The sequence below is a fragment of the Herpailurus yagouaroundi genome, unplaced genomic scaffold (genome assembly GCF_014898765.1).
Source record: "Herpailurus yagouaroundi ecotype Mexico unplaced genomic scaffold, PumYag 211, whole genome shotgun sequence".
Taxonomy (NCBI): Eukaryota; Metazoa; Chordata; class Mammalia; order Carnivora; family Felidae; genus Herpailurus; species Herpailurus yagouaroundi.
The window spans coordinates 3,263,010-3,280,499 of NW_024412442.1; the positions used below are offsets into that span (position 1 = coordinate 3,263,010).

Sequence of the window (17,490 nt, forward strand, 5' to 3'; positions counted from 1 at the left end):
CAGCCAGGTCACGATCTCACGGTCCGTGAGTTCGAGCCCCGCGTCGGGCTCTGGGCTGATGGCTCAGAGCCTGGAGCCTGTTTCCGATTCTGTGTCTCCCTCTCTCTCTGCCCCTCCCCCGTTCATGCTCTGTCTCTCTCTGTCCCAAAAATAAATAAACGTTGAAAACTTGTATATGACGTTGTATATGACTTTTGACAATTTTTAAGCTTTGTCCATAGGTCTTTCCCTCATGGTCATTATTTTTTATTCCCTATTTTTATTTCAGTTTACTACAGTTACCTCGATTTCCTTCATGAAAAAGAGAGACAGAGAAGGAGAATGTGTAAAATGCAGAGTCACGAATGATAAAATAACCAAAACAGGTTGTCTGGCATGAAAATTAGGTCTCAGTAATGAAGGAGCATCACAGTCAAAATGATGGTCTCACTTGGCCAATATTACCTCATCACTGTTGGGCATAATTGTCATAATGGCATCAATGACTAAACAGTAATAGAAAGAAAAATAGGATTGTGGCATGGTCTTATTATACTTATCTCAAAACTCTGGAAAAACTTTTATAGCTTGACCAGAGAAAAATCATGTTTGTGGAAATCCCCAACATCTTACCTTCTCCTCTTTCAGACTCTAAGTTCACAGATGTACAGAGAGCATGGACTCTCATGCCTGTGCCTGAGCCAATGTCCCCGTGACTACCAAGCTACCTGCTTTCACTTCCACGGAGTCATCCTGATGGCTTGCACTTGGACTTTGGGACAGTCTCCTAATAGTCCTCTCAGCCTATGTCAAGACTCAACCTGTTTTACATTCAAACACAGTTCTGACCTTGTCAACAGATGACTTTCCATTGCTATTATGCCTTCCCTGATATTCTTTTATCTCTGTGATTAGAATGTACCTTTAGCCTTGGCCATCAGTTGAATGTTATCTACTACCAAGACACGCCTTACATGCCACTCCCTACATAAAATATTCTTTTAAAAAATTTTTATTGTATATTTTTTAATTAGGGGGAGAGAGAGAGAGAGAGAGAGAGAGCAAGAGACAGAGAGAGAGAACGAACAAGTGGGGCAGGAGCAGAGAGAGAAGTTTCCAACCAGTTTCCCTGCTCAGCACAGAGCCCAATGCAGGGATCAATCTCATGAACTGTGAGATCATGACCTGAGCCAAAATCAAGAGTCAGGCGCTTAACCAACTGAGCCACCCAGGCACCCCCTACATATCATAGTTCTTAAGGTTACACTGTTATGAAATTTCTTGCTCTAAACTCTAAAGTCTTCAAAACTCTTTGACTTGCATTGTATTTAACTTCATCTCACATCAGTTTTATGGGATTTGCTTAATCCTAACTCACATTGAACTTTGAATTTAATAAATACAAGTCAATAAACTGAATGCCCTTAATAGTTGATTATAAAAAATTTATCGGGGCGCCTGGGTGGCTCAGTCGGTTGAGCGTCCGACTTCAGCTCAGGTCATGGTCTTGCGGTCTGTGAGTTCAAGCCCTGTGTCAGGCTCTGTGCTGACAGCTCAGAGTCTGGAGCCTGCTTCAGATTCTGTGTCTCCCTCTCTGTCTTCTCCTCCCCCACTCATGCTCTGTTTCTCTCTCTCTCTGTCAAAAATAAATAAACATTTAAAAAATTTAAAAAAATTATCTTAATATTACATTATACCTAATTATAGTTTCAAATTGGTAATTTCTTCCTTAGTCAATTATGTCAACATACCATTCATTATGATTATGAAAGTTTAATTTGTGAGGGGAAATTCATAACTCCAGCCAGCCATTTCCTTTAAGTCTTTTCATTATTTAAAAATAATTCAAAAACATACTGTGTCTTATTTCCTTTCACTGTCTTATAGTTATTTGTGAAATAATGAAGATTTTTCACTTTCTGAAAGTAGTGAGTACATAGGAAGAAAAAGCATGACAAAATCCATTCATTCCTATGAGGATTGAGGTTGGCCTTTGCTTTAGGAGAAATAAAATCAATTCTTTTATACAGGTTTGCTAAAAACCTGTTTTCTTATTAAATCAGTGAGCCTTCCAAATAACATGGTTTCTCGAGAAAACTCAATTCCCCTTGGATGTAAGATGTTTGCTACAATCAACAATGTTCACATCAATAAATTTCTTATAAAAATGACTTTGCATGTTAAATCCTAAGTTATTGTCTGAACACCTCATAAGAAAATTTAAAATTTTTGTCTTTTTCAAATCACAAAATTCATACATATTTGTTGGTGATTTTTCCCTTCTTACTTTCTACCCTCAACCTTACTCTTCAAAGCTAACCTCCATCAACTGTTGGTATGTATCATTCCCAAACCTTATTTATGCGTATCAAAACTTATACTCGATATACACTAATGTATAAAAATGTGCAAATATGCCCTCAGGTATCATGTTAAACATTCATTTTTAAACTGGGAGAATAGTTGGCATGTCTAGGTATAATACGAATGGTAGTTGTTTTGAATAATTAGCCCAAAACAATTTATACACAGGTTTTTTTTTTCTTCGTTATGAAGCAATTGAAGAGAATTAGGAAGGTAAAATTGGCTGAACAGTTGTGAAAGATAAAGCAAAATTTCCCTAACAGGTTCCTAAGGCTTTTGTGGTCCCCAAACTCTCACTGACTTGTAGAGCTGCACTTGCTATACTTATGACCTTCTTATGCGGCAGAATAGAATCTATTCCAAGGCAAGATGACTTGTGTTATATGTGAGCCGCAGGGAATTCTGACCTTCAGCACGATCCATTATGGTTGGAATTGATTGCAAGCTAAGGTCTATCCATGCTGCTCGCACTTGCAAGGGAGCTGGAGTCGAGAGTGGCAAGAGTTCCAAGCGACCTGGTTATGTCTAATTTATGGGCACTTCACGGGACCAAGTAGGGGCTCAGTGCACAGTGCATTTGATTCCCTACCTGCAGAGATTGTGACCTCTCTGTCCAGTGCTAGCACTCACTACAGCGTTAGAAGCTGAGAGGAAATGGGTTTGTAGGGCTCTTTTGTAATATTCAGAAGATAAATAACTTTAGAAGAACGTAATGCGCCCAAATGTCTTCCAAGAGATGCCAAGTGCAAACACTGCACAAGTATTTGGTTTCATTTGGTTGTCTTTGTGGTTTTTTCTCTTTTGCTTCTGTTGTTGTTTTTACTTTACAATTGAAATACACAGGACTTGCCTCAAAAATCTATTGAAGAAAACACTTTAAAACTGATAGTAAAAAGGGAGAGACCTAATCTTTTTAAGTGATCTTTTTTGCCTCGAGGTTCCTTATTTTCAATGATGTCTTGCTTGTAAGATGGTCCCTTCTATTCTGCACTGCCTTACATTAATACAAAACCTCTACTTATATTGAAAAGAAATGCTTTGTAGTATTTTTTTGCTCATTGTTGTTATTTCTTCTCTCTGAGACTACAGTGAATAAGCTTATATATCTTTTCAAAACAACCATTTAGATGTGGGGTGCATCTTGAGTGTTTTAGATTAAATATCCTCAGATTGTATCACACGTTCTCAAGGTGTTCAGACTTTACATCCTATTTGCCCATAAAATAGTGCTAACTAGAGTCTGGCCATCTCTGTATCTGATATTACTAACGAATATGAAGTTTGTACCAAGGCTCCATTGTCCGTTGACCGCATTGATGCGAAAACTCATTCTCGCTCATCAAGATTTCACAATGACATTTTCGCATTAATGTGTGTAGCCATTTATTATACTTGGTTAATACCAATAAGGTGATTTAAATTTATTATTATAAAAACATATCATTGTGTAACCTATTATTCTGTCTTACTAAAATGATTTTGAATGTTGTCTTTTGTCATTAAATGTATGCTATATCCTTCTGAGCTTTGTGGCATTCACAGATTTTTTTACACATGACCTTAATGTCTTCATTTATGTCAGTAATTAAAAGTGGAATGAGGTATACATCAGAACACTGAGCTATATGGCACTCACCAGATAACCTTCCTGCGTATGTTAATGATTCTTCAATTTATTCTTTCTAGGTACATTTATTCAGTCTAGTACAAACAAATTAAAATGCTTTTTTTCCTTTTACACTGCCTGCAAAAATATCTCAAGATTAAATAATGTTTGCTTCAGTTTAGATACGGTTTCTACAGTATTCTTCTCACTTAGAAATGTGGCATGTGGGGTGCCTGGGTGGCTCAGTCCGTTAAGTACCCGACTTCAGCTCAGGTCATGATATCACAGTCCATGAGTTTGAGCCCCGCATCGGGCTCTGTGCTGACAGCTCAGAGCCTGGAGCCCGTTTCGGATTCTGTGTCTCCCTCTCTCTGACCCTCCCCCATTCATGCTCTGTCTCTTTCTGTCTCAAAAATAAATAAATGTTAAAAAAAATTTTTTTTAAATGTGGCATGAACCTATGCTCACTTCCAGTAAGTGATGCTATATCTTTAAATTGGTTTCAATCCAAATATTTAATAATTTATTTCATAATCCAAAATTATAGTTTATATTTTAAAAATTCCATGTTTTTTGATTTCTTGGGTATTTAGCTTTTTTTATAATTAAAAAGATAATTGGGGCGCCTGGGTGGCTCAGTTGGTTAAGCATCCAGCTTCGTCTCAGGTCATGATCTCATGGTTCATGGGTTTGAGCCCAGCATCGGGCTCTGTGCTGACAGCTCAGAGCCTGGGGCCTGTTTCAGATTCTTTGTCTCCCTCTCTCTCTCTGCCCCTCCCCCGCTCATGCTCTGTCTCTCTCTTTCTCTGTCTCAAAAATAAATAAAACATTTAAAAAAAATTTACATCTGCTAGCTGTGCCTAGGGCAGGGTAACCTCATGTGATACTCAGAATGATCCTATCCTATCGGTCTTTAATTTTATCTCTGTTTTTAGAAATGAGCAATCAAAGCACTGAGAGGTTTTGTATGGAATGTGCGGCTAGTAGGTCGAGAGGTTTTGTACGGAATGTGCGGCTAGTAGGTCTCTGTTACTGACCGGAAGTCATGTAGTCTGACGTGGGGAGTCCACACCGTTATCTACTCCAGGCACAGTACTGGTTACTGGGTGGAGAGCTTCAGTCATGACAAAAGGCCATACCAGGCTTTATGGAGCTGCCAGTGCAGTGAAGGGGGACCAACGGAACTAAATGTATAAAATATGTCATATGCCAAGTGGTGGGTGAGAAACGTAGTACGGAAAATAAGTAGTGTGGGGAGAAGTTGAAAGGGGAGAGCAGGCTGGAAGACGACGTGTCAGAATATGTCATTCTGATAAAATGATGTATTTTGTGCGACAGCTTTGTAAGCTCAAAAAAGGCTTGAAAAGCACAAAGAAATATTTTGTAGTGTTAAATGCTTTGACTCGAGGGTCAAACAGATGTAGGTCTGCGCCCCAGTTCTGAAAGGTCTTGGCCATGTGACCTGAGTAATAACTGCCCTTTGGATGACACTTTTCCCCTTCAGGAATTTATCATTAAAAATAGGGGCAAGTTGGCACATACTTATGCATAGAATATTTATTGAAGTATGGTTTATAATGGCAAAAGTGGACAACATAGAGCATCTTGTTGTAAGTTTCTACTAAGACAATTATGCTATCAACTATATGAAATCATATAGCATCACAGTAGATACCTAATTACTGTAGTCAATCTGTATTTACAAATTTGGGATGCTATTCACATGTGTGTGTGTGTGTGTGTGTGTGTGTGTGTGTGTGTGTGTAGAACAGGAGTATATTTGTATTTGGAGAGAGATTAGCAAAATAAACACTAAATGTATAGAATGAGTAAATATGGTTGGTGGACTATGAATGGATTCTCTTCTTTTGATTATATGTTAATTTTTATCAGATATGAACACATAATATTTTAGCAGAAGTGTAAATGAGCACAAATGTTACACAACGCCTTTTGCCCGAGGATTTTATCATGAACACATTGTTTTCATAAATCACAAGCTCATGTAATGAATGATATTTTAACTTTTGGACAGAATTCGTTTTACCCCCTCTGTCTTGTGACTGTGCTCTCCGCTCGTCCTCCCATGGTGAACATGCATCCCGAGGTCCTGTACTTTGAGACACAAAATGGAGAAGCAAAATAATCATGGTTGTCCTCTCTTGTCCTTAAACAGGGCAAAATGGATCAATTTTCATAAATTATCTTCATTGTAAAATGAAGAAGCATAGAAAGTTTTATGAAACAGGGGCGCTTGGGTGGCTCCGTCGGTTAAGCATCAGACTTCAGCTCATGTCATGATCTCACATGTGAGTTCCAGCCCCAGGACAGGCTCTGTGCTCACAGCTCGGAGTCTGGAGCCTGCTTCGGATCCTCTGTGCCACCCCACCCCACTACCCCAGCTACTCTCTCCGCACCTCCCTTTCTCTTGCTCTCTCTCACAAACATAAACATTAAAATCTTGTTACGAAACAAATGTGTTTTGGCCATCATGAGATGCTTCAGTTTCAACTGCTTTTCTTAAAAAAGGATGCAATTTCTGCGTTGCAGCCCCCGATGAACATACACTCGATCGTGGTGCAGGTGCAGTGCGTCAACAAGAAGGTGGGCACCGTCATCTACCATGAGGTTCGCATCGTGGTGAGGGACCGCAACGACAACTCTCCCACGTTCAAGCACGACAGCTACTACGCCGCGGTGAATGAGGTCAGTGCCCTCTGCGCGTAGGTCGCTGTGTTCTGTGGATGCTTTCAAATGATGCTTACAGCAGGCTTAACTGTTCAGAAATTGAAACAAAGAAAGAAAAAAACATTTTACAGGATAGTGCTTCGGAGGAAATAAGATCTGGGTGACTTTCTAGTAGGATTTCAGGGATTCATTTTGCTGCAAAAAAAATTTTGATTTGTGTGTAATAATGACTGAAACATTGGTATTTTTGATCATCGTGGACAATTTAATGCCAGAATCCACATATATGCTTACTAAGGGTTAACAGGAGATATTTATTATCATTATAACTTGTTGGATTATTTGTTTTCCATTATCTCTAAGGTGGGAGCAGGAATTAAATACTGGAAGAAAATATCTATTCAAGATTCTTTTAATTTAAAGTTATTTCCTTAATTTTAAAAGTTGTGGCATATTCAAATGTTTAAATATAAATAACTGCTCAATTCTTTTTTTTTTAATTTTTTTTTTCAACGTTTATTTATTTTGGGGACAGAGAGAGACAGAGCATGAACAGGGGAGGGGCAGAGAGAGAGGGAGACACAGAATCGGAAACAGGCTCCAGGCTCTGAGCCATCAGCCCAGAGCCCGACGCGGGGCTCGAACTCACAGACCGCGAGATCGTGACCTGGCTGAAGTCGGACGCTTAACCGACTGCGCCACCCAGGCGCCCCAATAACTGCTCAATTCTTACGCTGATTAAGTAATTTTTAAAAATTTTAAGTATTACTGCTTTTACTACAACATGATTTTTGGTTGTTTATTTCTTTTTCTTTTGTTTTCCTTTTGAGCCAAAATCCATGGGCCAAGAAGCCCTTTTATGTTATTGTTTTAAAAAGTGATGGTTACTCTGTTAATTTTTTGTTACTCCACTATGAAAATATTTCTAAAATATCTAATATCAGCTATTATAGATGCTTTAGATGCATAAAAAATGAACCATACTTAAAAAAATAATTTTAATGTTTATTTATTTTTGAGAGAGAGAGCATGAGCAGGGGAGGGACAGAGAGAGAGGGACACAGAATCCAAAGCTGGCTCCAGGCTCTGACCTGTCAGCACAGAGCCTGATGTGAGGCTCGAAATCACAAACCATGAGATCATGAGCTGAGCCAGAGTCGGACGCTTAACCGACTGAACCATCCAGGCGCCCCTGAACCACATTTTCAATAGTCCATATTCTAGCAGATTATTTTTACTTACCAGATTTTGTTTTAACCTCAAAAGCTATGTACCTGCTTTATAGGAGGAAATGTGTAATTTGGGCGTTAAGCACAGCAGTGGGCCTTTAACCTCTACATGCTTGTTTTTTGAAATCATGTAAAATGTATCTTAATTATCTCAATATTGTTGTATTCATAAAAAATTGAGGAAATTATGTGTCTTATAATGTGAGACTTTGTAGGTGGAATTAGCAAAAAAGAAAAAAGCCCTGAACTGCCCTTTTAAAAAAGGTTAACAGGACAATTTTGCTGGTCAGTCGGTGTTAACATTTTTGCTTTTATTTAACTGGTGCTTGCTAAAACAAACAAATGTTAATTAATGCAATTAACTGTTTTGCATGATCAATTACTTTAGCATCTGAAGTACACTCTTTGAATGAGATTTTGCTTTGAGTGCTGCCTTCATTTGTGAATAAACTGGTATCAGATGGATTACCTCAGACAGCAGATCTAATCTCAAAATCCACTCATGCACCATATTTCACTGTTCCTGGAGCTGCGGCTTTGCTTCATTTTTTGTGAAGAAATTTTCAGTGTTCAGCTTGCATTTCAGAGTGCCTTGTGTGATTTGACTGCTTCCACACCACTCCAACCTGCTCAGCGCCTTGCTGAAAAAATAACCTTTTCAAGTACTATTTTAATCTTATTATTCCCCTATTCAGAAATTGTGTAAAATCTCTCATTATTTTCTGAACAAAGGTCATGTGTCTCCACCGGCTGGCTTTCAAGACCTTCTGTAATCTGACCTGTTTTCTGCATATTCTTAGCATTAGGTTCTGAATGCATCGCCATCCAGGTTAATTTCTGCGCAACTCGCAAACTTTTCTTTTTCCAGGGCTTTGCCCACACCGTTCATTGTACTTATAACAGGATCCTCCAATTTTTATCCATCTTTTAAAGTTTAACTCAAGACCTATTACCATTTCCTATTTCCATAGTCATCCCTGATCACTCCAGTACACCCCTGTGCTGTCTCCCTAACTCTAATTTTTTTTTAATGTTTATTTCTGAGACAGAGAGAGACAGAGCATGAGCGGGGAAGGGTCAGAGAGAGAGGGAGACACAGAATCCAAAGCAGGCTCCAGGTTCTGAGCGGTCAGCACAGAGCCTGACGCGGGGCTCAAACTCACAGACTGTGAAATCATGACCTGAGCTGAAGTTGGTCGTTCAACCGACTGAGACACCCAGGCACCCCTGTCTCCATAACTCTAAACTTCTACAGCATCTGGATAAACGTTGGTTGGAATGATAAAAATTTACAGAAAAGTTAAACCTTTCTCTTTTTAAAAAAATTTTATAAGTTTATTTATGTTTGAGAGACACAGAGACCATGTGAGTGGGGGAGGGGCAGAGAGAGAGAGAGAGGGAGAGAGAGAGAATCCCAAGCAGGCTCCACACTGTAAGCACAGAGCCTGAGGTGGGGCTCAATCTCACAACCATGAGATTATGATCGGAGCCAAAACCAAGAGTTGGACCCTTAACAAACTGAGCCACCCAGGCGCCCCAATAAGTTAAACCTTTTATCTTAAACGTTATTTGGAGAAGCCCGGGTTTCCTTGCAAAGCTGCCATTTATGGTTCTTCTCACTCATTTCCCTAAAGTCTGCTGAGGCAGTCCCACTTCTGCGATACTTTGGCCATGCCTTCTGTGGTTGGATTCTGAGGCCATGTGTAGCTGATGGCCACGTTCCCCTGTATATATGTAGTTTCTTGGAAAAAACAAAATTTTCTTTAAAACGCAAAACATAATCACAAGGAAAAAAATGAAATTTAGCTATTTTTTTTCATCCTTCATTTGAGTGGATCTTCTACAGTTCTCAGTATAATTTGCTTGGACACACACACACTGTGCAGTTATATGTACATATATTACATATGTATGTATGTATGTGTGTATATCTGTTCACTCATTTATATCGTATAAATCTCTCATAGTCTCCTTCAACTACAACACTGCCTGTGAAATTAAGTTAAATTACATTGCACTGAGTAGATTTTACTGTGCGCCAGATTGCAAGACATTTTCCATGCGATTTCTCCTTTTAGTACAAGACATACAGTTAATGCATTTAAGACTAGGAGGATCTAAATGTTTCTCAGAAAAATTAAAAATCGTTCACAGTTTAATAGATTGTTGATGTCAAAATATTTTGCACTTCATTAAAATCCGAAAGACAGGTATAAAGTCATTATCACAGATTCATGAATGAAGTTTCAGAATTAAAGTCCCGATGACTCACTCTCATTCGCCGTGAGAACAGACGTCTGTAGCAAGAATTGGCTGTGTTACACGGTGAACTGGTCACAACCTTGGGAGTAAAACCCAAGTCCTTGGTCCAATCATTTCTTCCCTAGTTATTAATAGACATCCTATGTGCGAAATTATCACCACTCTCATGTAACTGATTTTAAAAATAAATATCAGGGATTATACTTATGGTATTATAATATTATAATCACAAACAGTACCTTAAAAGATGCATTAAATGTCAGTCTTTTTTTACTCTTTGTAAACATATTCTTCTATGTGTGTCAAGAATTTACTAAAATATTAATGTCTGTATCTAAATACCAAGCAAGGACTGTTACAAGTTTATAATTCCTTGTTTGTGAGCAGGACATCAGATGTTGCAAGTGTTTTTCTCTCTCTGAGTAATTGGAGACTCAGTTAATTTTGGACAATCATAGTATCACTAAGTAATTAGTCTAGTGGGTTTGAAGAAGAGATTGCTCAGTCTAATTGTTGCTGATCGTCCTTAAGCGATTTTTGAAGATAAATGTTTTCTGGCGTGATCTCTTTAATAACACATGCATTCCACCCTCAAAAATTTCTTTTGACACTAAAAGCAAAGAAGGGCAAGTCAAGGTGGACATTTGAGCCACGAAGAATTAATCTCCAAATTATATAGAGATTATATTTGTCGTGATCTTTAATGATCTCTTCACAGATGGTGCACTTTTTAAATCAATATTAATTTGTTCTTTCCATCACCTTACATATCATCTTAAATGTACTTAGCTGCTCTGACATGATATGTTTTATTAGACATAATTTGTTGGCAGTTTCTGGAGGAATGTTTCCTTGCATATCTCTTGCATAGATAGATGGTTTACAGTCTCTTGAAAGGAAGGAAGGTAGGTAGAAAAAGGGAGAGGGAGGGAGAGAAGGAATTTAGATTTTGTTATTTTAAGCCTGTAACCTTAAGTTTAGATGGCTTTGCAGCTTTCCAGTTAGATCGCTTAAATTTTCTTTTACTTTCCTTTGAAAATGTACTTACTGCAAGATGTTTTGTAATTCATAATAGATGAAAAGATGTGTGTGATTCCATTGTATTATGTAGGGCACTTTATTGCAGTGATATTTTCTATCCTTTTACTTACAGTGAGACTAATTCTAATCTTACAGCTTCAGAAGGGAAAGGACTCAGTTCTGATGTCACCTGTGCTTTCTAGAAAATGTGTCTTTCTTCATACTTCACTAGTCTGTGTTGTTGAGATTAATTATGCTTTACTATTTTATCATTTCATTTCATTTAGTTAGATTATTTACTTAGACTCAAATATCAATACCTGAAGTATTTGATTCTAACAGTGACAATAATAAATAAAATGTATTCTCTTTATTATATTCTTTCCATATTTATTGTAAAGATTTAATCCTATATTCCTTCCTTAAAACATTTTTTACTACTGAGTCTCTTATGGTTTCTTAAATAATTTGCTTAAACAGATACAGAAAATATTTGTTTTACTGTGTTTCTGTTCCACTAAATACCTTAGGAGTAGGGATCCCATTTTTGATAAATTTAAAACTGACATCTTTTCTGCACATATTACTTTTAAAATATATGGGGTGCCTGGGTGGCTCAGTCGGTTGGGCGTCCGACTTCAGCCAGGTCACGATCTCGCGGTCCGTGAGTTCGAGCCCCGCGTCGGGCTCTGGGCTGATGGCTCGGAGCCTGGAGCCTGCTTCCGATTCTGTGTCTCCCTCTCTCTCTGCCCCTCCCCCGTTCATGCTCTGTCTCTCTCTGTCTCAAAAATAAAATAAATGTTAAAAAAAATTAATAAAATATAAAAGTTATATGTGTGGTAAAATTGCCTTATGTTGGGACAATAGGGATTGAGTTAGAGTTCTAGAACTATGGGTGATTTTTCAAATTTGATGATTTCTGAAGTGTTCATAATGAGGTAATGTTTTGCCTATAAGATGTACAAATTCTTAAGACTGGCATTTAATATAAAATATTCTGTTAAAGTGGTGACTTTAAATTGAAAGATCTGCCTCATTGTTTCTAATCACTGTTAATGATACCCTGACGGCCTTTTGAGATTCGTATTTTTAGGTAAACTACAGTTTACAGGTAACACTTGCCCTACCACTGTGTGCTTCTGAATGGACCATGCAATTTCGGTGTCCATAAGTAAAGTTTTATTACAATGCAACAATGCCCATTCATCATATAGTGTTGTGTGCTGTGAGCAGAGCTGAGTAGTTGTGTGACCGTTTGGTGTCCTGGTGAGTCAGAAGCTGTACCAGGTGATTGATCACACAAAAGTAAACTTTATTTGCAGCCAATAAGGATCACGGGGAGTAGTTTCCAAAGCCATAAGTCCCCATGAATCCCCATGAGTGGGTGGGTTCCTTTTATGTAGGGTTAGAACAAACATTTAGATAGGGGAGCCTCGTCACCATCCATAGAGATGGCATGCGGCCACGCGTGTGCCTTAAGGAAACCTGCGTGGGTGGTGGGTATTAAGAAAAAACAAAACAAATGCCAAACAGTAGCTATTTTTGTGCATATGCAATTTTCAGGAAGAGAAATTACAGCTTTTATCACATTTTCACAGGGATCCATACACTGGTGAGGGCTAGTGACCACTAACCCAAGGTAGTTTGCAAAGTAAGGAGACAAGCCAAAGAAAGGCAGTTCAGCTGAAAAACAGACCAGAGAGGTAGCAAGAGAATAAAGGGGCATTGTCCCCAAAGGCAAGTGCACTGAATTTACAAATCCAAGTCCTACTTGGGTAAATTAGTAACAGTACAAATCAGACGGAGTTAAATTAAGCAGTGCATTGAAGTGCATTGCAAATAAGGACAGAGGGTTCGTGGCTACGAAATGCATTTCAGGATGCTGGCTGGAAGGGAAAGGGGCACAGGTCAGCAGTGAGTCTAAGAGTAGAAGACACTTTCGTGTGTTTATAGGATAGTTCCACACACCGAATATCGTATTAAATTTAACATTCGCGCTATATAATAATCGGTAACATAGTTTTATAAAATGGACCAGTAAGTCCCCGCACTGCAGGACGCTAAGACTGGCAATTGCTTGCTTCCACCTGCCATTCTAAGCTCCGTTTCCTGGAATAAGTAGTTGCTGGAAGTGGCGATGAAGTCTCCGGCTCCAGGGAAATCCTTGCTGGGAGAATTGGAGTGCAACTTCTTCTAACCCAGCAGACCTACCAGAATGCACAAACCGGGTGTCAGCTTCAGGATTCGTGAGGGGAGACACTGAATGCTAGGTGTCCTCACCTAAATCTGTGCATCAAATTTTGAGGTAAGCATCGGCCCCGTAAGTTTGCCTAGTCTTTATACCTGCTCCCCCAACTGCAAAGATTCAGGATAAGGTGGACAGTTGAACTCCAATGTTTCTCCTCTTAAATTTATGAGATTTAAGAAGGCCAAGAAGGAGAGTGTCCTCCATACACTTTATGCAGCCCATGGGATCAAAACACAATTTTGTTTTTTACCCATGATCATATTGTGAGCTCTGTTTTTATCCAAAGATCATAACTGGTAAATGAAAATTGTGAATAATACTAATAATAGTGGACAGGTGATATTTATTGAGCACTTACATTATCGCAGACCTGTAAATGTGATACTGTTTGACCCTTCCAATAATACATTTTACAGAAAAGAAATTCAGTTTAGAGAACTTAGGTAATTCGTGCATAGTCGAGTATCTTGGATTTGGCGCTCATAAGGTTGAAAAGCAGATCTCTCTCTCTCTCTCTCTCTCTCTCTCTCTCTCTCTCTCAAACACAGACACCTTACATATACCATGTTCCATTGGGAAACCCTAAAAAACAAGCTTGTGCTGGAATAGCATTAAAAGACTGTGTTCGTGCAAAGGAATGCAGCTGAGTGAACAATGCAGGACTTAGGGGCACCAGACTCCCCCACCGCCCAACCCCATGCAGTCAAAAATCCATAACTTTTGATACTCCAAAAACTTAACTACTAGTAGCCTCCTGTTGACTAGAAGCCTACTAATAATATACACAGTCAATTAACACACATTGTATGTGTTACATGTGTTCTGTGTTGTATTCATCCAGTAAAGTAAGTTAGAGAAAGGAAAATATTAATAAGAAAATCATGAGGAAGATGCAATGTGTTTGCAGTACTGGACTGGAAAAAGTCTGCAGGTCCGTGGACCCATGAGGTTCAGACTGATGTTGTGCAAGGGCCGGCTGCACTTTCTACCACTGACACCAGCAGCCACTGTCCACAAGGTACCATCCTGCCATTATAGCCACATAGTTTTGTGATCAAAAGATGTAATTTGGGGCTCCTGGGTGGCTCAGTCGGTTGAGCGTCCGACTTCGGCTCAGGTGATGATCTTGTGGTTTGTGAGTTTGAGCCCCGTGCTGGGCTCTATGCTGACAGCTCAGAGCCTGGAGCCTGCTTTGGATTCTGTGTCTCCCCCTCTCTGTGCCCCTCCCATGCTCATGCTCTGTCTCTCTCTGTCTCTCAATAATAAATAAACATTAAAATTTAAAAAATATATATATAATATGAATAGCTAATTTATGAAATTTGTTGACAAAAATAAAATTGCTTTTTATATAAAATTTATATATTTTATATATTTTATATAAAATTCCTTTTCTCTCTTATGAAAATATCTAAACATATATTGTCTGTGCAATTAAGGGACAACACAAAAAAAATACAAAATTTACATTTCTTCCCTCATTCCTGTTGTTTAAACGACTTCAGCAGGTTTCTACAACATTGCCTTGTCGTTCTTGTCACCTGGGTACAGAGATAGCACCGTGCGGTTACTTGGGAAGCTTTACTGCACAGAGATAGTCCTGCACGGCTATTCAGGGAGGTTTGAAGTCACATAATCTTCATTATTTCCAGTCACACAAAACACTGCCATCTTCTGCTTCTGATTGAGATAGACTAGGTAGTCAGGCCCAGTTACTCTCTTTAAGATATAACTAGAAGAATTAGAAAATCTAAATAAACAAGCAAATGAACAAATAAGTAAACAAAGTGAAACTGAATAATTGAGTAAATATATATATACTTGAAGTCATCAAAGAACTAATAAGGAAAAATAAAGATGAAAACTTGAGTATATGTGACTAAATCTAAATATTCACTGAGTAAAATAATAATGCTTTCTTTTGAAGTGATATATATATCACATAGATAATATTATATATATATATGTGTATATATATATACATATATATACACATATATATGTATGTATATATATATGTATATATATATATATATACATATATATATATGACTTATAGAACACTTCAGTTATAAACCAGGACTGACAAATGTGTTTTAAGGTCTTTATTGCCTAGAAAATGAGTAAAATAATGAAGAGTATGCGTATTAATCAAAGTAAGGCAAAGGGGCAATTGAAAAGGAATACAGAATGGACAGGATAAAATATATCCAGTAAGAGTAGATTTAAATGATCCTGTTCAAAGATTGCATCAAAAGTAAAGGAGATGGCACAAAAACAGACATATAGACCAATGGAATAGAATAGAAACCCCAGAACTAGACCCACAAACGTATGGCCAACTCATCTTTGACAAAGCAGGAAAGAACATCCAATGGAAAAAAGACAGTCTCTTTAACAAATGGTGCTGGGAGAACTGGACAGCAACATGCAGAAGGTTGAAACTAGACCACTTTCTCACACCATTCACAAAAATAAACTCAAAATGGATAAAGGACCTGAATGTGAGACAGGAAACCATCAACACCTTAGAGGAGAAAGCAGGAAAAGACCTCTCTGACCTCAGCCGTAGCAATCTCTTACTCGACACATCCCCAAAGGCAAGGGAATTAAAAGCAAAAGTGAATTACTGGGACCTTATGAAGATAAAAAGCTTCTGCACAGCAAAGGAAACAACCAACAAAACGAAAAGGCAACCAACGGAATGGGAAAAGATATTTGCAAATGACATATCGGACAAGGGGCTAGTATCCAAAATCTATAAAGAGCTCACCAAACTCCACACCCGAAAAAGCAAATAACCCAGTGAAGAAATGGGCAGAAAACATGAATAGACACTTCTCTAAAGAAGACATCCGGATGGCCAACAGGCACATGAAAAGATGTTCAGCGTCGCTCCTTATCAGGGAAATACAAATCAAAACCACACTCAGGTATCACCTCATGCCAGTCAGAGTGGCCAAAATGAACAGATCAGGAGACTATAGATGCTGCAGAGGATGTGGAGAAATGGGAACCCTCTTGCACTGTTGGTGGGAATGCAAATTGGTGCAGCCGCTCTGGAAAGCAGTGTGGAGATTCCTCAGAAAATTAAAAATAGACCTACCCTATGACCCAGCAATAGCACTGCTAGGAATTTATCCAAGGGACACAGGAGTACTGATGCATAGGGGCACTTGTACCCCAATGTTCATAGCAGCACTCTCAACAATAGCCAAATGATGGAAAGAGCCTAAATGTCCATCAACTGATGAATGGATAAAGAAATTGTGGTTTATATACACAATGGAATACTACGTGGCAATGAGAAAAAATGAAATATGGCCTTTTGTAGCAATGTGGATGGAACTGGAGAGTGTGATGCTAAGTGAAATAAGCCATACAGAGAAAGACAGATACCATATGGTTTCGCTCTTATGTGGATCCTGAGAAACTTAACAGGAACCCATGGGGGAGGGGAAGGAAAAAAAAAAAAAAAAGAGGTTAGAGTGGGAGAGAGCCAAAGCATAAGAGACTGTTGAGAACTGAGAGCAAACTAAGGGTTGATGGAGGTGGGAAGGAGGAGAGGGTGGGTGATGGGTATTGAGGAGGGCACCTTTTGGGAAGAGCACTGGGTGTTGTATGGAAACCAATTTGACAATAAATTTCATATATAAATAAAAAAAGTAAAGGAGAAAATGCTCAAAATGAAAAGAGTTTCAAACTAAATTCAAAAATAAAGCCAAATGAAGGCAGTTGACACGAAACCCAGTTAAATGTCAGGACTCAGAAATCTAAAATATAGAAAATTGAAGTAGATACACCATGTAGTCAGTTTTTATGTAATAGGTGTTGTAGCTATACTATTACCAGACAAAATGGACTTTGTGGGAAAAGACATTGGTAGAGAATAAAAGGAACTTTCCCTCATGATAAAGATTCAAATTGCGAGAAAGTTAGAATAATTATGTATTCAATTGCACTTAATAACATGACCTCAGAAATGATAAAGTGTTGAAAGAATTAAAGGTAAAATGGAAAAATCCATGATCCTAGAGTGATATTTTAAAACCTGTGGGAGGTAGGATGATAGTGCCCCAAGATGACCATGTCCT

The 17,490-nt window shown here is 38.4% G+C and overlaps 1 protein-coding gene across 20 annotated transcripts in view; it reads left to right on the top strand.

The window, feature by feature from the left end:
- Positions 1-17,490, top strand: part of PCDH15 (protocadherin related 15) — a 1,259,847-nt gene that overhangs the window by 743,875 nt on the left and 498,482 nt on the right. For all 20 annotated transcript variants that reach the window (XR_005784343.1, XR_005784344.1, XR_005784345.1 and 17 more), the window contains one exon: positions 6,500-6,655. Coding sequence is in view for 17 of the 20 variants with exons in the window: in XM_040454209.1 (XP_040310143.1) it covers positions 6,500-6,655 (156 nt within the window). In the remaining 3 variants the exon portion in view is untranslated. The remainder of the gene's footprint in view (positions 1-6,499; positions 6,656-17,490) is intronic.